This window comes from Halichoerus grypus, chromosome 13 (genome assembly GCF_964656455.1).
Source record: "Halichoerus grypus chromosome 13, mHalGry1.hap1.1, whole genome shotgun sequence".
Lineage (NCBI taxonomy): Eukaryota > Metazoa > Chordata > Mammalia > Carnivora > Phocidae > Halichoerus > Halichoerus grypus.
Window position 1 is genome coordinate 47,035,080 of NC_135724.1, and position 15,522 is coordinate 47,050,601.

Sequence of the window (15,522 nt, forward strand, 5' to 3'; positions counted from 1 at the left end):
CAGCACCTTGCAAATTGCTGTAAATATTTGCTGAATGAATATTCAGGAAGTAGGGTTTGGAAGCCTCACTAGAGACTAGAGACATTTTAACACCAGGTTCACTAGGGAGCTTACAAAAGCAGGTCTGATCACAGATGGAGCGCCTGCCCGTGCTAATAAAGTTAACAAAGAACATTTCTTGAGCAGGCACCATCCCAGGAGAGCAGTTCATTGAGTTAGCTGGGATTATTATGTTAAATTCTGCTGGAATGCTCTCATTTATTTCTATCTATTATTAGAATAACTCTAGGGAACTGACGTTAGTGGACCAAATGCGTTGGTGACGGATGGGGGCAGCAAGTAATTGGTGCTCTATGTAAAAACTGGGATTTTGCTTTTCTTGAAGAGAGCAAGATTCTAAATCGTATTGAGAAAAAGCAGTTTTGGGTGTGGCCACAAATGAATCAAAGAAATGCACCCTTCAGAAGTCCTTAGAGATTCCAGGTTAACGGTGGGAAACGTCAGCACATGGCCACCCAGCTTGACTTCTGGCATTCTTTTTAAAATTCTGTCCTTTGACACTTTCTTCCTTTTGTTGTGGTTCCATGGAGCCATTTGATATATTGCCTAGGTAAATAGTCTTTACATTTTTTATAATTCAGCGTGAGTTCAAAGCCTCTGGCTTCTTAAAATCCAAAGAATAATGTTCACTGCCCCTTAAAAAAAAAAAATCAGATCTGTTCTCTCTCCCAAACTGCAGGAAGCCGTCTTCCATCTCCAGCTTGTCTTGCCCTGTTGTGGGCTGGGGAACGGGCGGGGTGGCTGGATGGTTCTGTCAGCCTCCCTCACTCTTAGTGGACACAGACACATCACACTTCACGGGTCGCTCAGAGATGTTCGACAAGCACTGTCGTCGTATTTGGTGCATCCAAAGGGTCATGCCTCCCAACTAGGTCTTTCAGACAGGAAGTGACAGAAATGTGATGGCCTCTTTCCCTCTTCCCAGATCTGATGTTTCAACGTGGCTTCCTGCTTCGGTGCTGTTTGTGGGTATAATCTATGCTGGTTCCAGAGCATTATCCAAACTGGTAAGTGTTAGAGACTTTTTAGAGAGACAGTTTCTCTTTCCTCCTCTCGTTTGCTTTTTAACTTACTGCACCTTGGATCAGTAGGGGACACGACATCAGCTTTCATAATGGTACAGCTAGATTGGAGAACAACGTGGGGCCTTTTACCCCTCTCCCTGAATTGAGGATAACCAGATAACAGGGTCGGGCCAACTTGTTTTACAAGATGAAGAGGCATAGGTGGAGACGCAGGGAGAGAGAGAGGTGATCTTTATGGAGGCTGACCCAGACAGGGCCAGTCCACTCTGCCTGAATGCAGGCTGTCCTCGGGAGCAGCCTACTCCTTGCTTCTGAGGAACTGTAACCCCGCCCATTGGTGATGTGGACCGGGGGGTGCTGGGCTCAGTAGCAATGTACCTGCCTGGCACAGCGTTGGTACCCAGTCTGTGGGGACACTAATAAAACAAGTGTCCCCCTGTTCTCCCACTCCAGCTGCCCGTTTGAGCTCCTCAAAGGAGGGAACTGTAAAGAATAAACTTCTTCCAGTTACATTATATGAAAATATAAAAATTTAGTTATTTTTTCCATCAAAAGAGAATCCATTGATACGGCCATTGACCAGAGACTCAGAACAAGGTTTAAAAGTCAGTAATGCCTCTTTCTGTCTTGTCCCCTGACTGCTTGTACTGTCTTTATCTATCATAAAATGATTGTGTTGTGACCTTTGGAAAAGTGCAAAATTTGTGGAACTGTTCAGTCTTTTTATGCAAAGTCTGTTGTTATGTTGGTCCCTTAGGTCTCAGATATGAAAACATTAAAACAAACACAAAATCTGCCTACCCGCACAACAGTATTATTGTTAGGACAACCCTGAAGTTTGCAAAATAGCAGTTGAGAGTTACTAGCGGTGATTAAATCATCATTTTTCTTTCATGATTCATAAGCTTGAGTCATTGGGATGTTGTGTCCAATGGGGGAGAAACGTCCTGGGTGGGCCCAAGAAATGACCCACAGCACATATTGGTGCTCAGCCCAGAACCTGAGACCCGCACTGGCTTCCCGCTGCCCCTTCATGCTGTCGGCTTCCGTGTCTGCTGCCTCGCTTTACACCTGCTGGCCTGCAGAGGGCGCTCCCCGTTGTATAGCAGAATACAGGTGTTGATAAAAACAATGCATTCTTTTAAGTTTTAATTTAAATTCCAGTTAGTTAACATACAGTGTAATATTAGTTTCAGGTGTAGGATGTAGCGATTCAACACTTCATACAACACCCGGTGCTCATCACAACAGGTGCCCTACTTAATGTCCATCACCAATAGAACCCATCCCCCCATCCCCCTTCCCTCTGGTAACCAGCAGTGTGTTCTCTACAGTTAAGAGTCTGTTTCTTGGTTTGCCTCTCTTCTTTTCATCCCCTATGTTCGTTCATTTGAAAAACAATGTATTCTTGTTCAAAGGCTTTGAAAATTTCCTATAGGATCTGGATAGTTATAGACGCCAGAATTTTGAAGTTTGAATAACTATTGCTGTGCTAATAATAACATTTTTTGTTTGTACAGTGCTTTTTTGTATGTTTCCATAGTGATTTCCTCTGTATCTTTTTATGTGATTCTCAGTCACCTGACAGGCGGCGGATGAAGCAGATGTTAATCACCTGACAGAGGAAGGCACTCAGGTGTGGAAAGTCTTGGTAACCTGCCTCTAGCCTCAGCTCGTGGCAGCTCCTCTGACTCCAGACCTTTTGCCTTTTCAGATTTGTCTCTTTAGGGCCAGCGTACGTGGATTTTAGAATAGCTCAGGGTAGAGTAGTCAGGCGTAACTTTAGACTCTTTTAGTTACAAGTTACAGAAAGCTCATAAACTATTCTAAGCAAAAAGGAAATGAACTGGTTCACAGAATTGAAAAGCTGTAGATCAGGCAAGGCTTGATCCAGAGGTTCCAATGACATTCTCAGAACCCAGTTTCTGTCTCTCTGTCTTTAGTTCTGCTCTTGTCTTTGCTCCATTTCACAGCCAGGCTCTCCCCTCCTGGGTGTTGTTGACTCTAGGCTCACATCCTTACAACATGAAGTGTAATGGAAAGAGACTCTTCCTCGTAGCTCCTGCAGGAACCTCAGGATTCACTCTGAATACACCAGTAGGGCCACTGCCCTTCCCAGGTCTGAAAGCTCACCAGGAAGATGGAATTATGCTGATTGGTCGGCCCTGGGTACGGGTGTTCCTGGACCATTCACTGTGGCTGCAGAGACTCAGAGCACTGTTTGGCCAGCCCTGCTCAGACAAGATCCCTGTCTGGATCCCATAGACTGAGAGAGGGGGTGGCAGATCCTTGATATTGGGATGCTTCACCAAAAGAAGGGCTAAGGATACTAGATAGCCTAAAATCCCTCAGAAGTCCATTGTAAAGGTCAGTCCAGTACATTCTCAGGCAGACGGGGAGTTCTGTAACCAAGAACACCGCTTCTCAGAGGGTGATCCACACGTGGTGGTGTCAGTCTGTGAGCTCTGTTAGTTGTCCGTAAGGAGATTGTGCCAGAATGTACATCAGCTTTGGCACTAAACACACTGTTTAGTTGAGCTGACATTTTTTTTTTTCATAGCAAGACTTTTTGAAGAAGGAAGCAGTGCCCTGATTTACCTTCTGGCTCGAGTTCCTTATTTTGGGGGAGAACTGGTACTATCAGTGGCCCTGGCCTAGGGCACAGCCTTCTTTAAAGGGTAAGAAGAAGCTGCTGCAATTCAAACTCGTTGAGCAAAGGAAAACAACCCAAACCCAAATATACCCAATTAGAGTGGGAGGAGTACAGAAAAGAGACACTCATTATTGTTTCTGAGTGAAATAACAACCCAGCATCTTTTCTTTGTTTTCTGAGTTTTTTGTTTTTACATAGTTGCTTACAAATTTATAGGGTGGGTTAAACACAAGGCACTCATACAGCTTGTGTTAGATAGAAAACAGGCATCAATATGCTGGTGCCAAGCTGTCAGTTTAATGAATCCACAAGGAATTGGGGGAAAGTGCTCTGTTAAAAGCCGTGGGTGTATTGTTATGCAGAACACTTTCCAGGGAGTTCTGCTCCATAAAGCCCTCCTTTATCTGACAAGATTTCGAAGCTCTCTTCTGATGTGCAACTCCTAAGAGGAAGCAGGTTTAACTCTGTAAAGGCGCAGCAGGGAAAATTCTTTACTGATTTTTCCACCTCACAACCAAATGATGTACAGAGTTAAGGGAAGGGGGTTATTCTTGGGGCTATCCATTCAGCAGATATTTATCAGGGATCTACTATGTGCTAGGTGCTTAAAGACAAATAAGAGATGGTTCCTGACCTTGAGGTGTTAGTATGTGCCGGGCACTTTCCATCGCCCCTCTTCATGACATATAAAGTCAGACTTAATTACTCCCACTTACAGATGAGAAAACTGAGATCCAAATATTTGGCCAAGGTCAACAATGCATAAATGTTAACGTGGAGGTGCAAACCCAAGCCTGTCCAACCACAACAGTTCACCTCCAAAAGTTACCCTCTTTCCTCCCTAAATCACATCAACCAGGGGAAATCAGCCCATGAGGACTGGGCTGGAGGGAGTGGAGAGGAACCGTGTATTTGCTGTCCCTTCTACTTGGGCTAATTTGGGTCAGCTTCTCCAGCTATCCTATGCTGAATAAGGTCAGTGATGACGGTTCTGATGGCGTGAGTGTCAGTCTTTGGAGGGTCAGTACAACCTCGACCGGTCATTAATACTCTTGTTGTAATGTCCCAGCCGAAGCCTGGTCAGCTAGACAGGATTGCCTCAAAGCCTGTGCTGGTGAGTGTTTAGAACAGATGTACAAAGTCAGACATTAGTGAGCTTGCCAGTGAGAGGCCATCCTGGTTTTGGTGATCTGGCCACTCAAACTGCGTCATTTTCTTGCTTCGGGGAAGCCAGGGTCCGTTGTTGCAGGACTCTGCAAATCCAAGTTAAGGCATCTTGACAGGACTGCTCTTGGTTTCTCACCCAGCTCTTTGATCTTGATCCTTCCCTATCTGCTTGTCAGGGTTTATCTTCCACGGGCACGACATTCACTCCGCACGTTGCGATGGAGATTGGATGGGCTGTTGGTGAGGAAACGCACATGGATAATTAGACCCAGATGGAGCAAATTAGTTAGGCAAACTGGAGCCCATGAGTCCCCTCCCCATTTGTTTGGCTCGAATATTACATAAAGGAACTTGGATCTGCAAAGGAAAAGAATGTCATTGTTGATGTAAAATGGAGACTCTTCCTCTTATGTTCGCTGTTACTGCTCATTTGAGGCAGCTCTCCTCTTTCATGTTGTTTTCTTACCAGAGCTCACCAGAGTCCGTTTGCAAGGATTGCTTTTTAAGGTGTAGGCTCAGTGGCAAAAGAGTAAACCCTCCCTCAGGATTTTAGTTATCTTCTTGCTCTATCTAAAGATGACATTCTCAGGGTGCCTGGGTGGTTTAGTCAGTTAAGCATCTGACTCTTGATTTCGGCTCAGGTCATGATCTCAGGGTCGTGAGACTGAGGCTCTGCACTCAGTGGAGAGTCTGCTTGCGATTCTGTCCCTCAGCACCACCACCCCCACTCTCTCTCTTTCTCTAAAATAATAAGTAAATAAATAAATTTTTAAAGATGACGTTCTCCATAACCCTTATAAAATGACTTACTAAAACAGGGCTCTGAGGGGAAAACTTTACGACATTAGATTTGGCAATGATTTCTTGGATACAACACCAAAGACACAGGCAACAAAAGAGAAAAATAGATAAATTGGACTTCATCAAAATGAAAAACTTTGGTGCATCAAAGGCCACTATCAACAGAGTAAAAAGGCAACCCACTGAATGGGAGAAAGTATTTGCAAATCATTTATCTGATAAGGGATGTGGAAATAAAATTTTAGGCCCAAGATGGAGCTCCTCCTTTCTGGGATGCTACATCAGGAAAGCAAACTTTAGCATTCCTGGAAATGCCCCGCTTGACCAGAAACACAGTACATCCAGACAACCAATCCCAAAACGCCAAGGCAACTCTGGGTTCTATAATTACTTCCTTGTTCCTTGATCGTCCTAAAGAAGGCCAGCTATGCCATCCCAGCCAATCAAAGCTTTTCCCCATTGCCACTTCTCATGCTTCATAAAACTCAGTCTTGTCCAGCACCCCTTGGGAGGAGGGCTCCACTGCTTCTGGGGTGCCATACTCCCCCAATGCAAGAGTTGTTTTCCCTTGAATAAAGGGCATCAAACTTGTTACTAAATTGTTTTAGTTTTGTCATTCAGTGGGGATTAATATCCAGAATATAGAGATAAGTCCTCAACTCAACAACGAAAACCAACCCAATTCAAAAATGGCCAACAGACTTGAATAGACACTTCTCCAAAGAAGATGTGCAGATGGCTGATAAGCCCAGGAAAAGATGCTCAGCATCATTAATCATTAGGGAAATGCAAATCAAAACCATAAGGAGATACTACTTCACACCCATTAGGATGGCTGTCCTCAAAAAACCAGAAAATAACCAGTGTTGGGAAGGATGTGGAGAAATTGGAACCCTTGGGCACCATAGTTGGGGATCTAAACTGGTGCAGCTGCTCTGGAAAACACTAGGATTGTTCCTCAAAAAAATTAAAAATAGACTTACTGTATGATCCAGCAATTTCACTTCTGGGTTTATACCCCCCAAAAATTGAAAGTACGGATATTTGTACCCCTGTGTTCATGGCAGCATTATTTACAATAGCCAAAAGTTGGAAGCAACCCAAGTGTCCACGGATCAGGGACTGGATAAACAAAATGTGGCAAATGCATGCCATGGAATATTATTTAACCTTAAGAAGGAAGGAAATTCTGACACATGTGAGACCGTGGATGAACTCTGAGGACATCATGTTAAGTGAAATGAGCCAGTCACGAAAGGACAAATACTGTCTGATTCCACGTCTGTGAGGTGCTTAGAGTAGTCAAAATCCTAGAGGCAGAAAGCAGAATGGTGCTTGCCAGGGACTGGAGGGAGAAGAGAATGAGGAGTTAGTATTTAATGGGGACAGTGTTTGAATTTTGCAAGATGAAAGAGTTCTGGAGCTAGAAGGTGGTGATGGTTGCACAACACTGTGGAATGTACTTAATACCACTGAACTGTATACCTAAAAGTGGTTAAAATGGTAAATTTTATGTGTATATTTTACCTCAATTTAGAAGTATTTATTAAAAAAACAAACAAACCAACCCTGGACTCTGATAGAGGTTTTCTTGAGGATTATATGAAGAGGAGGGGATGATAACAGGTTCTCATTTGCTTTGCTCAGAATTCTTTTGGGCACCGTAGGATATGCACATTAGGTTTAACTCATTCATTTCTATGCACTTGCATAAAAAGTATGAGAAAAAGAGCAATTCACTGAGAGTAGGCCAGTTTGCCCTCTGTTCTGGCCTGTACATTTATGCCCCAAAGTGAATGAGCTAGAACAAGCTGCCATCCCCTGAACCTTTTCTTATGCCCAGGCATCTCACCAAGGTGGAAGAACTTCTGGTATTTTAAAATGTCACAATAAGGTCCATAAGACACAGGCCAGCTACTTTAGTGATGAACAAATGAACAACAGAGATGGCCTCCAAACTCATCCTGGAGATTACACTGTTAAGAGGGGAGTCTGGTCCTCTGCACTCAAGGGCTTTGCCATATAAAGACAGAATCGTAAGATTAATGTAAATGAACACTTAAATTTAACTCACGCAAGTCAGCTTATGAATGTATTCATGGATATGTACATATACTTATTCAAATACCTCACCATTTTCCACAAAGGATGGGTGGTGGCTTAAAATAATAATTAAAATAAGATAGACATTTTTTTAAGTAGGCTCCACACCCAGCATGGAGCCCAACACGGGGCCTGAACTCACAACCCTGAGATCAAGACCTGACCTGAGATCAAGGGGCAGATGCTTGACTGACTGAGCCACCCAGGTGCCCCAAAACAGACATTTTTTATGAACAGAATTTTAAAAGAAATCTGGGTACAGAATAATAGAAGAACTAGATGAGGCCACGGAGAGACTTAGCACATAGAAATTTATGCTGTAATATCCTACAAAATAATGCAGTTGGGGCCTGAATTCAATTTTCAGCGTTCTGTAGCCAAATAAAAAAGTTACAAGACTCAGGGAGACTCTGCTTCTCCCTCTGTCCCTCCCCCTGTTCATGCGCATTCTCTCTCTCAAATAAATAAATAAAATCTTTTTAAAAATAAGAAATAAAGAAGTTATGGGACTCTCATGCTTGTAAGATGAGAGCAGAGGTCATTGCTACACCTGTTAGGCAGAGTGTAACATATAGCAGTGTTGACTCAGTATGTTGTACACCCCAAACTAATGTAACATTGTGTGTCAGTGATCTTCAGATTTAAAAAGTTGCAAGAGAAACAAGAGTGAGGTCAGAGCTGAAGAAGAGCAAAGCTTCCTTGCTTTCAGGTTCTGAGTCCTCAAAAAAGGTAGGCTGGGCCACTTAGTGAGGCAGGGTCTTTAATAACACCCTTATAACGAACGCCATGACAACCTGGTTTCTAGGGTTCTTAGAGCATTTTTGGATGCATGATGAAATAGAAGAGTTCAGTAGGAGCAGTTGTCTGGGCCTCAAACCTCTACTCCGCGTATCTGGCTCCCTTCACAGGCTGCCCTCAGGCAACCCTCCAGAAATATTGTTTCCCACGTGCATGCTTTTGATAAAAATTGGGTAGCCAACAGGTCAGGCCTGGAGTGCAGTTATTCTCTCTTGTAGATTAAACCCACACCTACATATTTAAAAATCACCCAAAGAGAAGATAGGATTGACATTCTTTTACAAAAATTAAGAAGCTGACCCAGGACTGCTTGGAAAAGGGAGGTGTCCGTGTCTGCAGAAGGCCCCAAGGCCGTGCCTGTGTGCAGGGCCGGGATTTTCCATAGAAAACTGTTCTCACTCAGGCCCAACACATGAACAAATAACAGTCAAAGCCTCAAAATTTCCATTCTGGAAAGCATGGGAATAATGAAAAATTTTAAGTACTAGATACCAATTTCTCTTCACAACCAGAGAAAAATGTCCAGTAGTCCATGGTAAGATGTTGAATTTTAAGCTAATGTAGTCTAAGAAAAATTAGTTGCAAACTGTGCCCCTAAGTAACTAAATGGATTGGCCTGCAGTGTAGTTGAATTTGATTAATTACATTTTGTGTTAAAAATGATGATATGGGCTTTATAGTAGTTGATCTTGACCATTTTTCCTGATGAAAGATGGTAGGACCTCAACCAAGTGGTTGAGGCCATTCCTAGAGTCCTGACAACGTGGAAGAACATACTTATGTTTCTGTTCTCTTTAGCAGCAAGCAAGTATATAGATTTTCTAAAAGTGGTTTTCACATTATCAAGAGGCAGGTTAAAAGAGAGAACCAAAATATATTCCTTCATTTTCTCATCTGCATAATGGGGATGTTAATAGTATCTACTTCATAGAGTTATTATGACAATGAGGTATGCAAAAGCAGTTAGAATAGCAGCTAGCACATAATAAGCATTCAATATATCTTAGTTATTATTATGGCTATTAGAATTTCTCAGAACTTTTGTCTGATTTGACATAAGTCCTGCTGAGCCTCACTCCATAAGATAACAAAGGGCCGGTTTTCTTTCTTTGTTTTCTTTAAAAGGCAGGTTTTCTAAAAGAATCAGTCACTCGAGGGTCTCCTGAATGGATAGCACAGTTCACAGACTGGGACTTGTACAGAGTTAGAGGCCAAGGAAAATCAGTAATTAAAGTTTGCGAACTGCGTTAATAGTTGTTTTTCATAGACCTCTACGGAGGCTGAGATCGTCAATTGTAGAATTATTGTTTCTGCAGCCTACTAGCTTCTCAGTGGAAAAATGGCTTGAGAAATCCAGATTTAAATTTGTTAAAGTAGAAATGGAAACTATCCTTTAAAACATGTCACAGAGTTTACTCTGAATTCATGTAGTTTAGATCATACCAGTGTTCTTCTTGGAGGAAGCAGACTGGTGGGATTTGGAACACACCAGTCCTACTGGACTTTGTGGACAGTTATAGGGCCAGGAAGGTTACCCTGGGGCACTTGCTGTAATTTGGGGTATCATGGTATTGAGGTTAGGAGCATGGACTCTGTAGTTGGAGAAGCCTGGATGGGAGCCACAGCTCTTGGCCCTGAGCCAGCCGTGAGCACTCAGCAAGTTGCCTCATCTTCTAAGCATTAGGCTCCTTTCTATAAATCAAGGTAATAGCGCCCACTAATTGAGTTGTTGGAAGGAGATTTAAATAAGAGAACGCAATTAAAATAATTAGCACTGTGTCCAACACATTGTTGGTAGCTCTCATTAGTGTACTTGAAAACCAATTCTATGTGTATCGATAGATCCTTTTCCAGAATGTGATCAGAGCAGGGCCTAGGGAGGTTGAAAAACCTAGTCACAGTTTATTAAAATTGAGAAAATTAGCCTCTTTGAGGTCTGGAGTTAGGGTCTAGAGTTGCTAAATCTGGTCTCCTTACTGGCTTTATAGTCAAGGAGGCAAAAGCATTTTTAAAAAGGTCTTAATTTTAAATAAATAACATCCAAGTCACCCTTTTGTATTCATTTTCATGTACACATAATTAACCTGTCCAAGATTTTCTTTGCTATCGTAAGCCAAGAACTGGAAGGCCAGCCCCTAAGGTTGCCAAACATAGGCCTAATGGATAAAGCCAGTGAAAAAAAATCTCTTTAACGATCTTAAAACACATAAAAATTAATTCAAAATATAAAAATTTAAGAGGAATAAAAAGCACAAAAGATAAATGAAAAATTGGGAAATAATAAAAATAAAGTATGATTTTTTTAACTTCACTTTTTTTTTTTTTAATTTTAATTCCAGTGTGGTCAACATACCATGTTGTATTAGTTTCAGGTGGACACTGTAGTGATTCAGCAATCCCATACATCAGCTGGTGCTCATCACAGGTGCACGCCTTAATCTCCATCATCTCTTTCCCTCATCCCCCACCCCCACCTCCGCTTTGGTAACCATTAGTTTGTTCTTTGTAGTTAAGAGTCTGTTTCTAGGTTTGTCTCTCTCTTTTTTCCCCCTTTGTTTGTTTTATTTCTTAAATTCCACATGTGAGTGAAATCATATGGTATTTGTCTCTCTGACTGACTTATCTCCCTTAGCATTATACTCTCTAGCTCCATCCTTGTTGTTGCAAATGACAAGATTTCATTCTTTTTGATGGCTGAATAATATTCCATTGTGTATATATACACACCACCTCTTCTTTATCTAGTCATCTATCGATGGGCACTTAGGCTGCTTCCATAATTTAGCTATTGTAAATAATGCTGCTATAAACATTGGGGTACATGTGTCTCTTTGAATTAGTGTTTTTGTATTTTTTGGGTAAATACCCAGTAGTGTGATGGCTGGATCATAGAGTAATTCTATTTTTAACTTTTTGAGGCACCTCCATACTGTTTTCCAGAGTGGCTGCACCAGTTTGCATTCCCAACAACAGTGCACGAGGTTTCCTTTTTCTCCACATCCTCGCCAACACCTGTTGTTTCTTGTCTTCTTGAGTTTAGCCATTCTGACAGGTGTGAGGTGGTATCTCATTGTAGTTTTGATTTGCATTTCCCTGATGATGAATGATGTTGAGCATCTTTCATGTGTCTGTTGGCCATCTGTAGGTCTTCTTTAGAGAAATGTCTGTTCATGTCTTCTGCCCATTTTTAATTGGATTGTTTAATTGTTAAAGTATGGTTTATTATTTATTTATTTTTATAAAGTATAATTTTAAAAGGAAAAAAAACAGTTTGAGTTGCACTTTTAATGAAAGATAAGAGTAGAAAACGGTTACAAAGGCAGGAAAATAGAATGCAAGAACTCCAAAAGAAATAAAACAGCGCAAGTTAGAACAAAATACTAAAATAGGGTAGAGCTACAAAGTTATAAGAATTTTAAAAACAAGGTAAAAATATATGCTCCAAAAAGATAAAGAATAGATCCATCTGGAAGTAGGCGAGCGGCATGATCTTAAGTGGGTCCTCCAAACTGGAACAATTTCCCTGCTCGGGGTCCTCTGTCAAGGCTGCTGAGGGCGGGCTACATGTTAAAACTGACCATCTTTCACGCAGAGCTCCCGAACCACTCATCTAGGTCCTTTACCTACGTCTGTCATTCCTCCCAGGTGCTCTGGGTCGTAGGTATTGTTATCCCCATACAGAGGAGCAAACTAAGGTTTGCCTCTGCTCGGTTTCACCTATGCTCGGTCTTTTTCTGTCTTTCAGGAAATATTGCCATCATCATCAACAACAGAGACCATAACAAAATCCCATACCCTTTAATCCTTCCTGCTCATCGGGTCAAGATTAGCCACCAAATTAGGAGAGACAGCCATTCTTAGCGAATAGCCTAGTGATCGTAAATGTACCTTAATAACCCTCTGGAGTATTAGGGGTTTTTAAATATCTTTTTCCCCTCCCCCCCTTTTTTTTTGTTTTGTTTTGTTCCAAAGTTGATCCTGGTTATTCAAATATTTACCTCGGTTCAGTCTCCTAAATATTTCCTTACTGTGGACACTCTCCATTTTCATTGCCACTACCAAGTTCAGGCTGCAGTCTTGCCATTCCTTGTATTAGCTTCCCATGGTCCCTGTACCAAATGACCGCACATCAGGTGGCTTAGAGCAGCAGAAACTTATTCTCTTCAGTTGTGGAGACCAGAAGTCCGAAATCGTGTTATTGTGCCCAAATCAAGTGTGGGAGCAGGGCTACAGTGCTCTCCGGGGGCTCGGGGGGAGAATCCAAGTCCTTGGCTCCTGCAGCTTCTGGCAGCTGCTAGCATTTCTTGGCTTGCGGCCGCATCACTGCAGTCCCTGGCTCTGTGGTCACGTCACCTCCCCCTCTGCGTGTGTCAAATCTCTGTCTTTCTCTTACAAATACATGTGTTTGCATTTAGGGCCTACCCAGATAACCCAGGGCAAACTCCCCACCTCAAGTTCTGCACTTAATCACAATTGCAAAGACCCCTTTTTGCCATGTCGGGTGACATTCACAGGTCCTGGGGATTAGAGTGTGACTGTCCTGCGGGGGCCCATTTTTCAGTCTGCCACACCCCTAGACTTTCCCAACCGTCTCTGCCTTCTGTCCTCTACTGGGAGCCCAAGTTCCTTTAAACATGCAGATCAAATCATGTCACTGCCTTGAAACTCTTCAACGGCTCCTTGGCTCTTGGCACTGTCCTGACTCTGATACGGCCTGATGACCTCCCGGCGTTCCTCTGCCCAGCTTCTCCCTTCACGGTCCGCTGCTCAGCCCCACCCCCATCCCCACCCCCGTTCCCGGAGGAGCGGGTTCACTCTCACCTGGACTGCAGCACCCTCTGCCTCCTCTGGTTTGGCTCACTCCAGTTTGTCATTCCGTTCTCATTTAGCCTCTGGACTTCGCTTCCTCTGCCCACGTGGGGTAGGTGCGCCTTTTTGTGTATCCCACGAGAGCTCTTACCTCGATAGGGACAGTCTCCCTATCACATATCCACCCTGGGCACGGGATGTGCTTCCTGCATCTGGTGCGGTGCCTGACACGCAGTAGGTGCTTAATAAATATGTGTTGAGCCCCTACGTCCACCTTGCCAAGAATAATACTACAACAGAGAGCGCTAATCCATGCGGAAGAGTTTTAGCTGGAGAGGCTTGTAAATGTGGATGCCAAAAGTTCCCACGGATCGTTATTTTTAAGCAAAAATCAAGTATTATGTAATTATGGGATCAAAGAAAACATTTTCATGCTTATTACATTGTGTTTTCTTTCAGGCCATTCCTGTGTTTCTCACTTTGCATAATGTAGCTGAAGTTATCCTCTGTGGGCACCAGAAGTGTTTTCGGAAAGAGGTAAATGGTAATGCAAAATGCTAGTTTCGCTTCCCTTGCTTTAAATTTCAAAGATGCACCTTTTCTTATGGCCCAAATTAGTGTCTACCTTGTCTTGCCATCTGTTTCCTGACAGTGGTCACGACTGCCTGGCAGTCGTCCCTCATTTCAAGGATCATGTTTTCGACATCCCTTCGGTTCATCAGATGTACGTGGGAATGCTCGTGGATCTGTGCGGCGCTCAGCTGCAGCTCAGGGCAGAGCGAGCACCTTGGGATACAAGGAGGAGTTTACTGTGGGCCGAGGAGGGGGGGGGGGGCAGCCTTCCCGCCCGCAGCTCATCCCAGGGCCGCCGGGAAACCTATGGCAGGGCCTCGCATAGGGTGCTGGGAGCATCAGCCCACCCTGGGCGAGTCCCCCTTGTTTCCCAAGCCCAGCTCCGCGTCACACCAGTTGGAGCAAGTGTCTTCACCTTCTGTGCCTCCCCCTGGGAAAGGGGGATAGTGATGACACCCAGCTCCTACGGTTGTTGGGAGGACAGAGCGAGGCACCCGTGTGAAGTGCATCCAGCGGTTTCTGGCGCAGAGTAGTTGCTCTGTACATGTTTGCTGTATTTATTAACGCTATTAGTGGTGGTTTTAATTTGGTTCCTCTCTTGGGAGTTCTTCCTTTCTAACGAAATCTGCCCTTTCGAAATGGTTTCGAAATCTGGAACTTTTCAACTAGAGAGGCTAGTTGGTCATTCAGGCAGCTCACTCCTTACAGGCATGCAGGAGAGGGAGGTATGGCCGAGGCCCCTCCGCACACCTATGCACCCTGTCATCCCATGGACCGACTGCCTCTTCTGTCCTGGAGAGCTAACCTCTCTCCCTCTCTGCTGCCTTTCTTCCCTCAGCCCACAGACACTCTCCATGTTCTCAGGCCCCCAAGGATGGAGCAGGCCCTGGGAGACCCGCTCACCCTACCCCAGCTCTGGAAGGCTGTTTCTGAAACCACGCCAGCAGGCTCCCTCGCCTGTGCACCCCTCCACCCCCGCCCCACCGCATCCTTGCCCTCCCCCAGCACAGCACCTGAGGGAGGGTTGGCTTCGGAGCTGTCCACGGCCTTGTGGCCCTCTCGCCTGCAGCCTGCTCCTGCCCCCACCATTATCCTGAACTTGCTCTGGCTGAAGCCACTGGGGCCTGCATTGATGCGACTCTGTTGGCCTTTTACACCATTCATCACCAGGTTCGCCGCCGCCTTCCCTTGAGTCTCTCGGCCCCCGTGACCTGCTGATTCTCTTCCCCAGTCTCCGGCTCCTCCTCCTTCCTCCATCTGCCCTACAGGGTCTCCCAGGGCTCTGTGTCAGGTGCCCTTTGTTCCCACGCACACACTTTCTGGACAGTCTCATCCATGCCCATGGCAGCATCCCCCTCAGTGCCCCGGGAACTCCTGGGCCCCATGTCCAGCCCAGACCTCCCCCTTGAGCTCAGACCCCTGTGGTTGCTGCCTCTGGCTCTCCCCGAAGCTGTCTCCCGGGCATATGAAATGCAAAGGGATCAAACTGGGACTGCTCTGTTTTCACAACCTGCTTCTTACATGGTGATCCTG

At 44.3% G+C, this 15,522-nt stretch overlaps 1 protein-coding gene across 10 annotated transcripts in view; it reads left to right on the forward strand.

Moving 5' to 3' along the window:
• Window positions 1–15,522, forward strand: part of SLC35D4 (solute carrier family 35 member D4) — a 113,966-nt gene that overhangs the window by 21,383 nt on the left and 77,061 nt on the right. For 7 of the 10 annotated variants that reach the window (XM_036098090.2, XM_036098093.2, XM_036098096.2 and 4 more), the window contains exons 4-5: window positions 986–1,067; window positions 13,876–13,953. In XM_036098090.2, the coding sequence (XP_035953983.2) occupies window positions 986–1,067; window positions 13,876–13,953 (160 nt within the window). Of the gene's footprint in view, window positions 1–985; window positions 1,068–11,515; window positions 11,589–13,875; window positions 13,961–15,522 lie in introns of those variants that run through there. The other 3 variants (XM_036098104.2, XM_078060510.1, XM_036098092.2) reach the window with 3 other exon arrangements.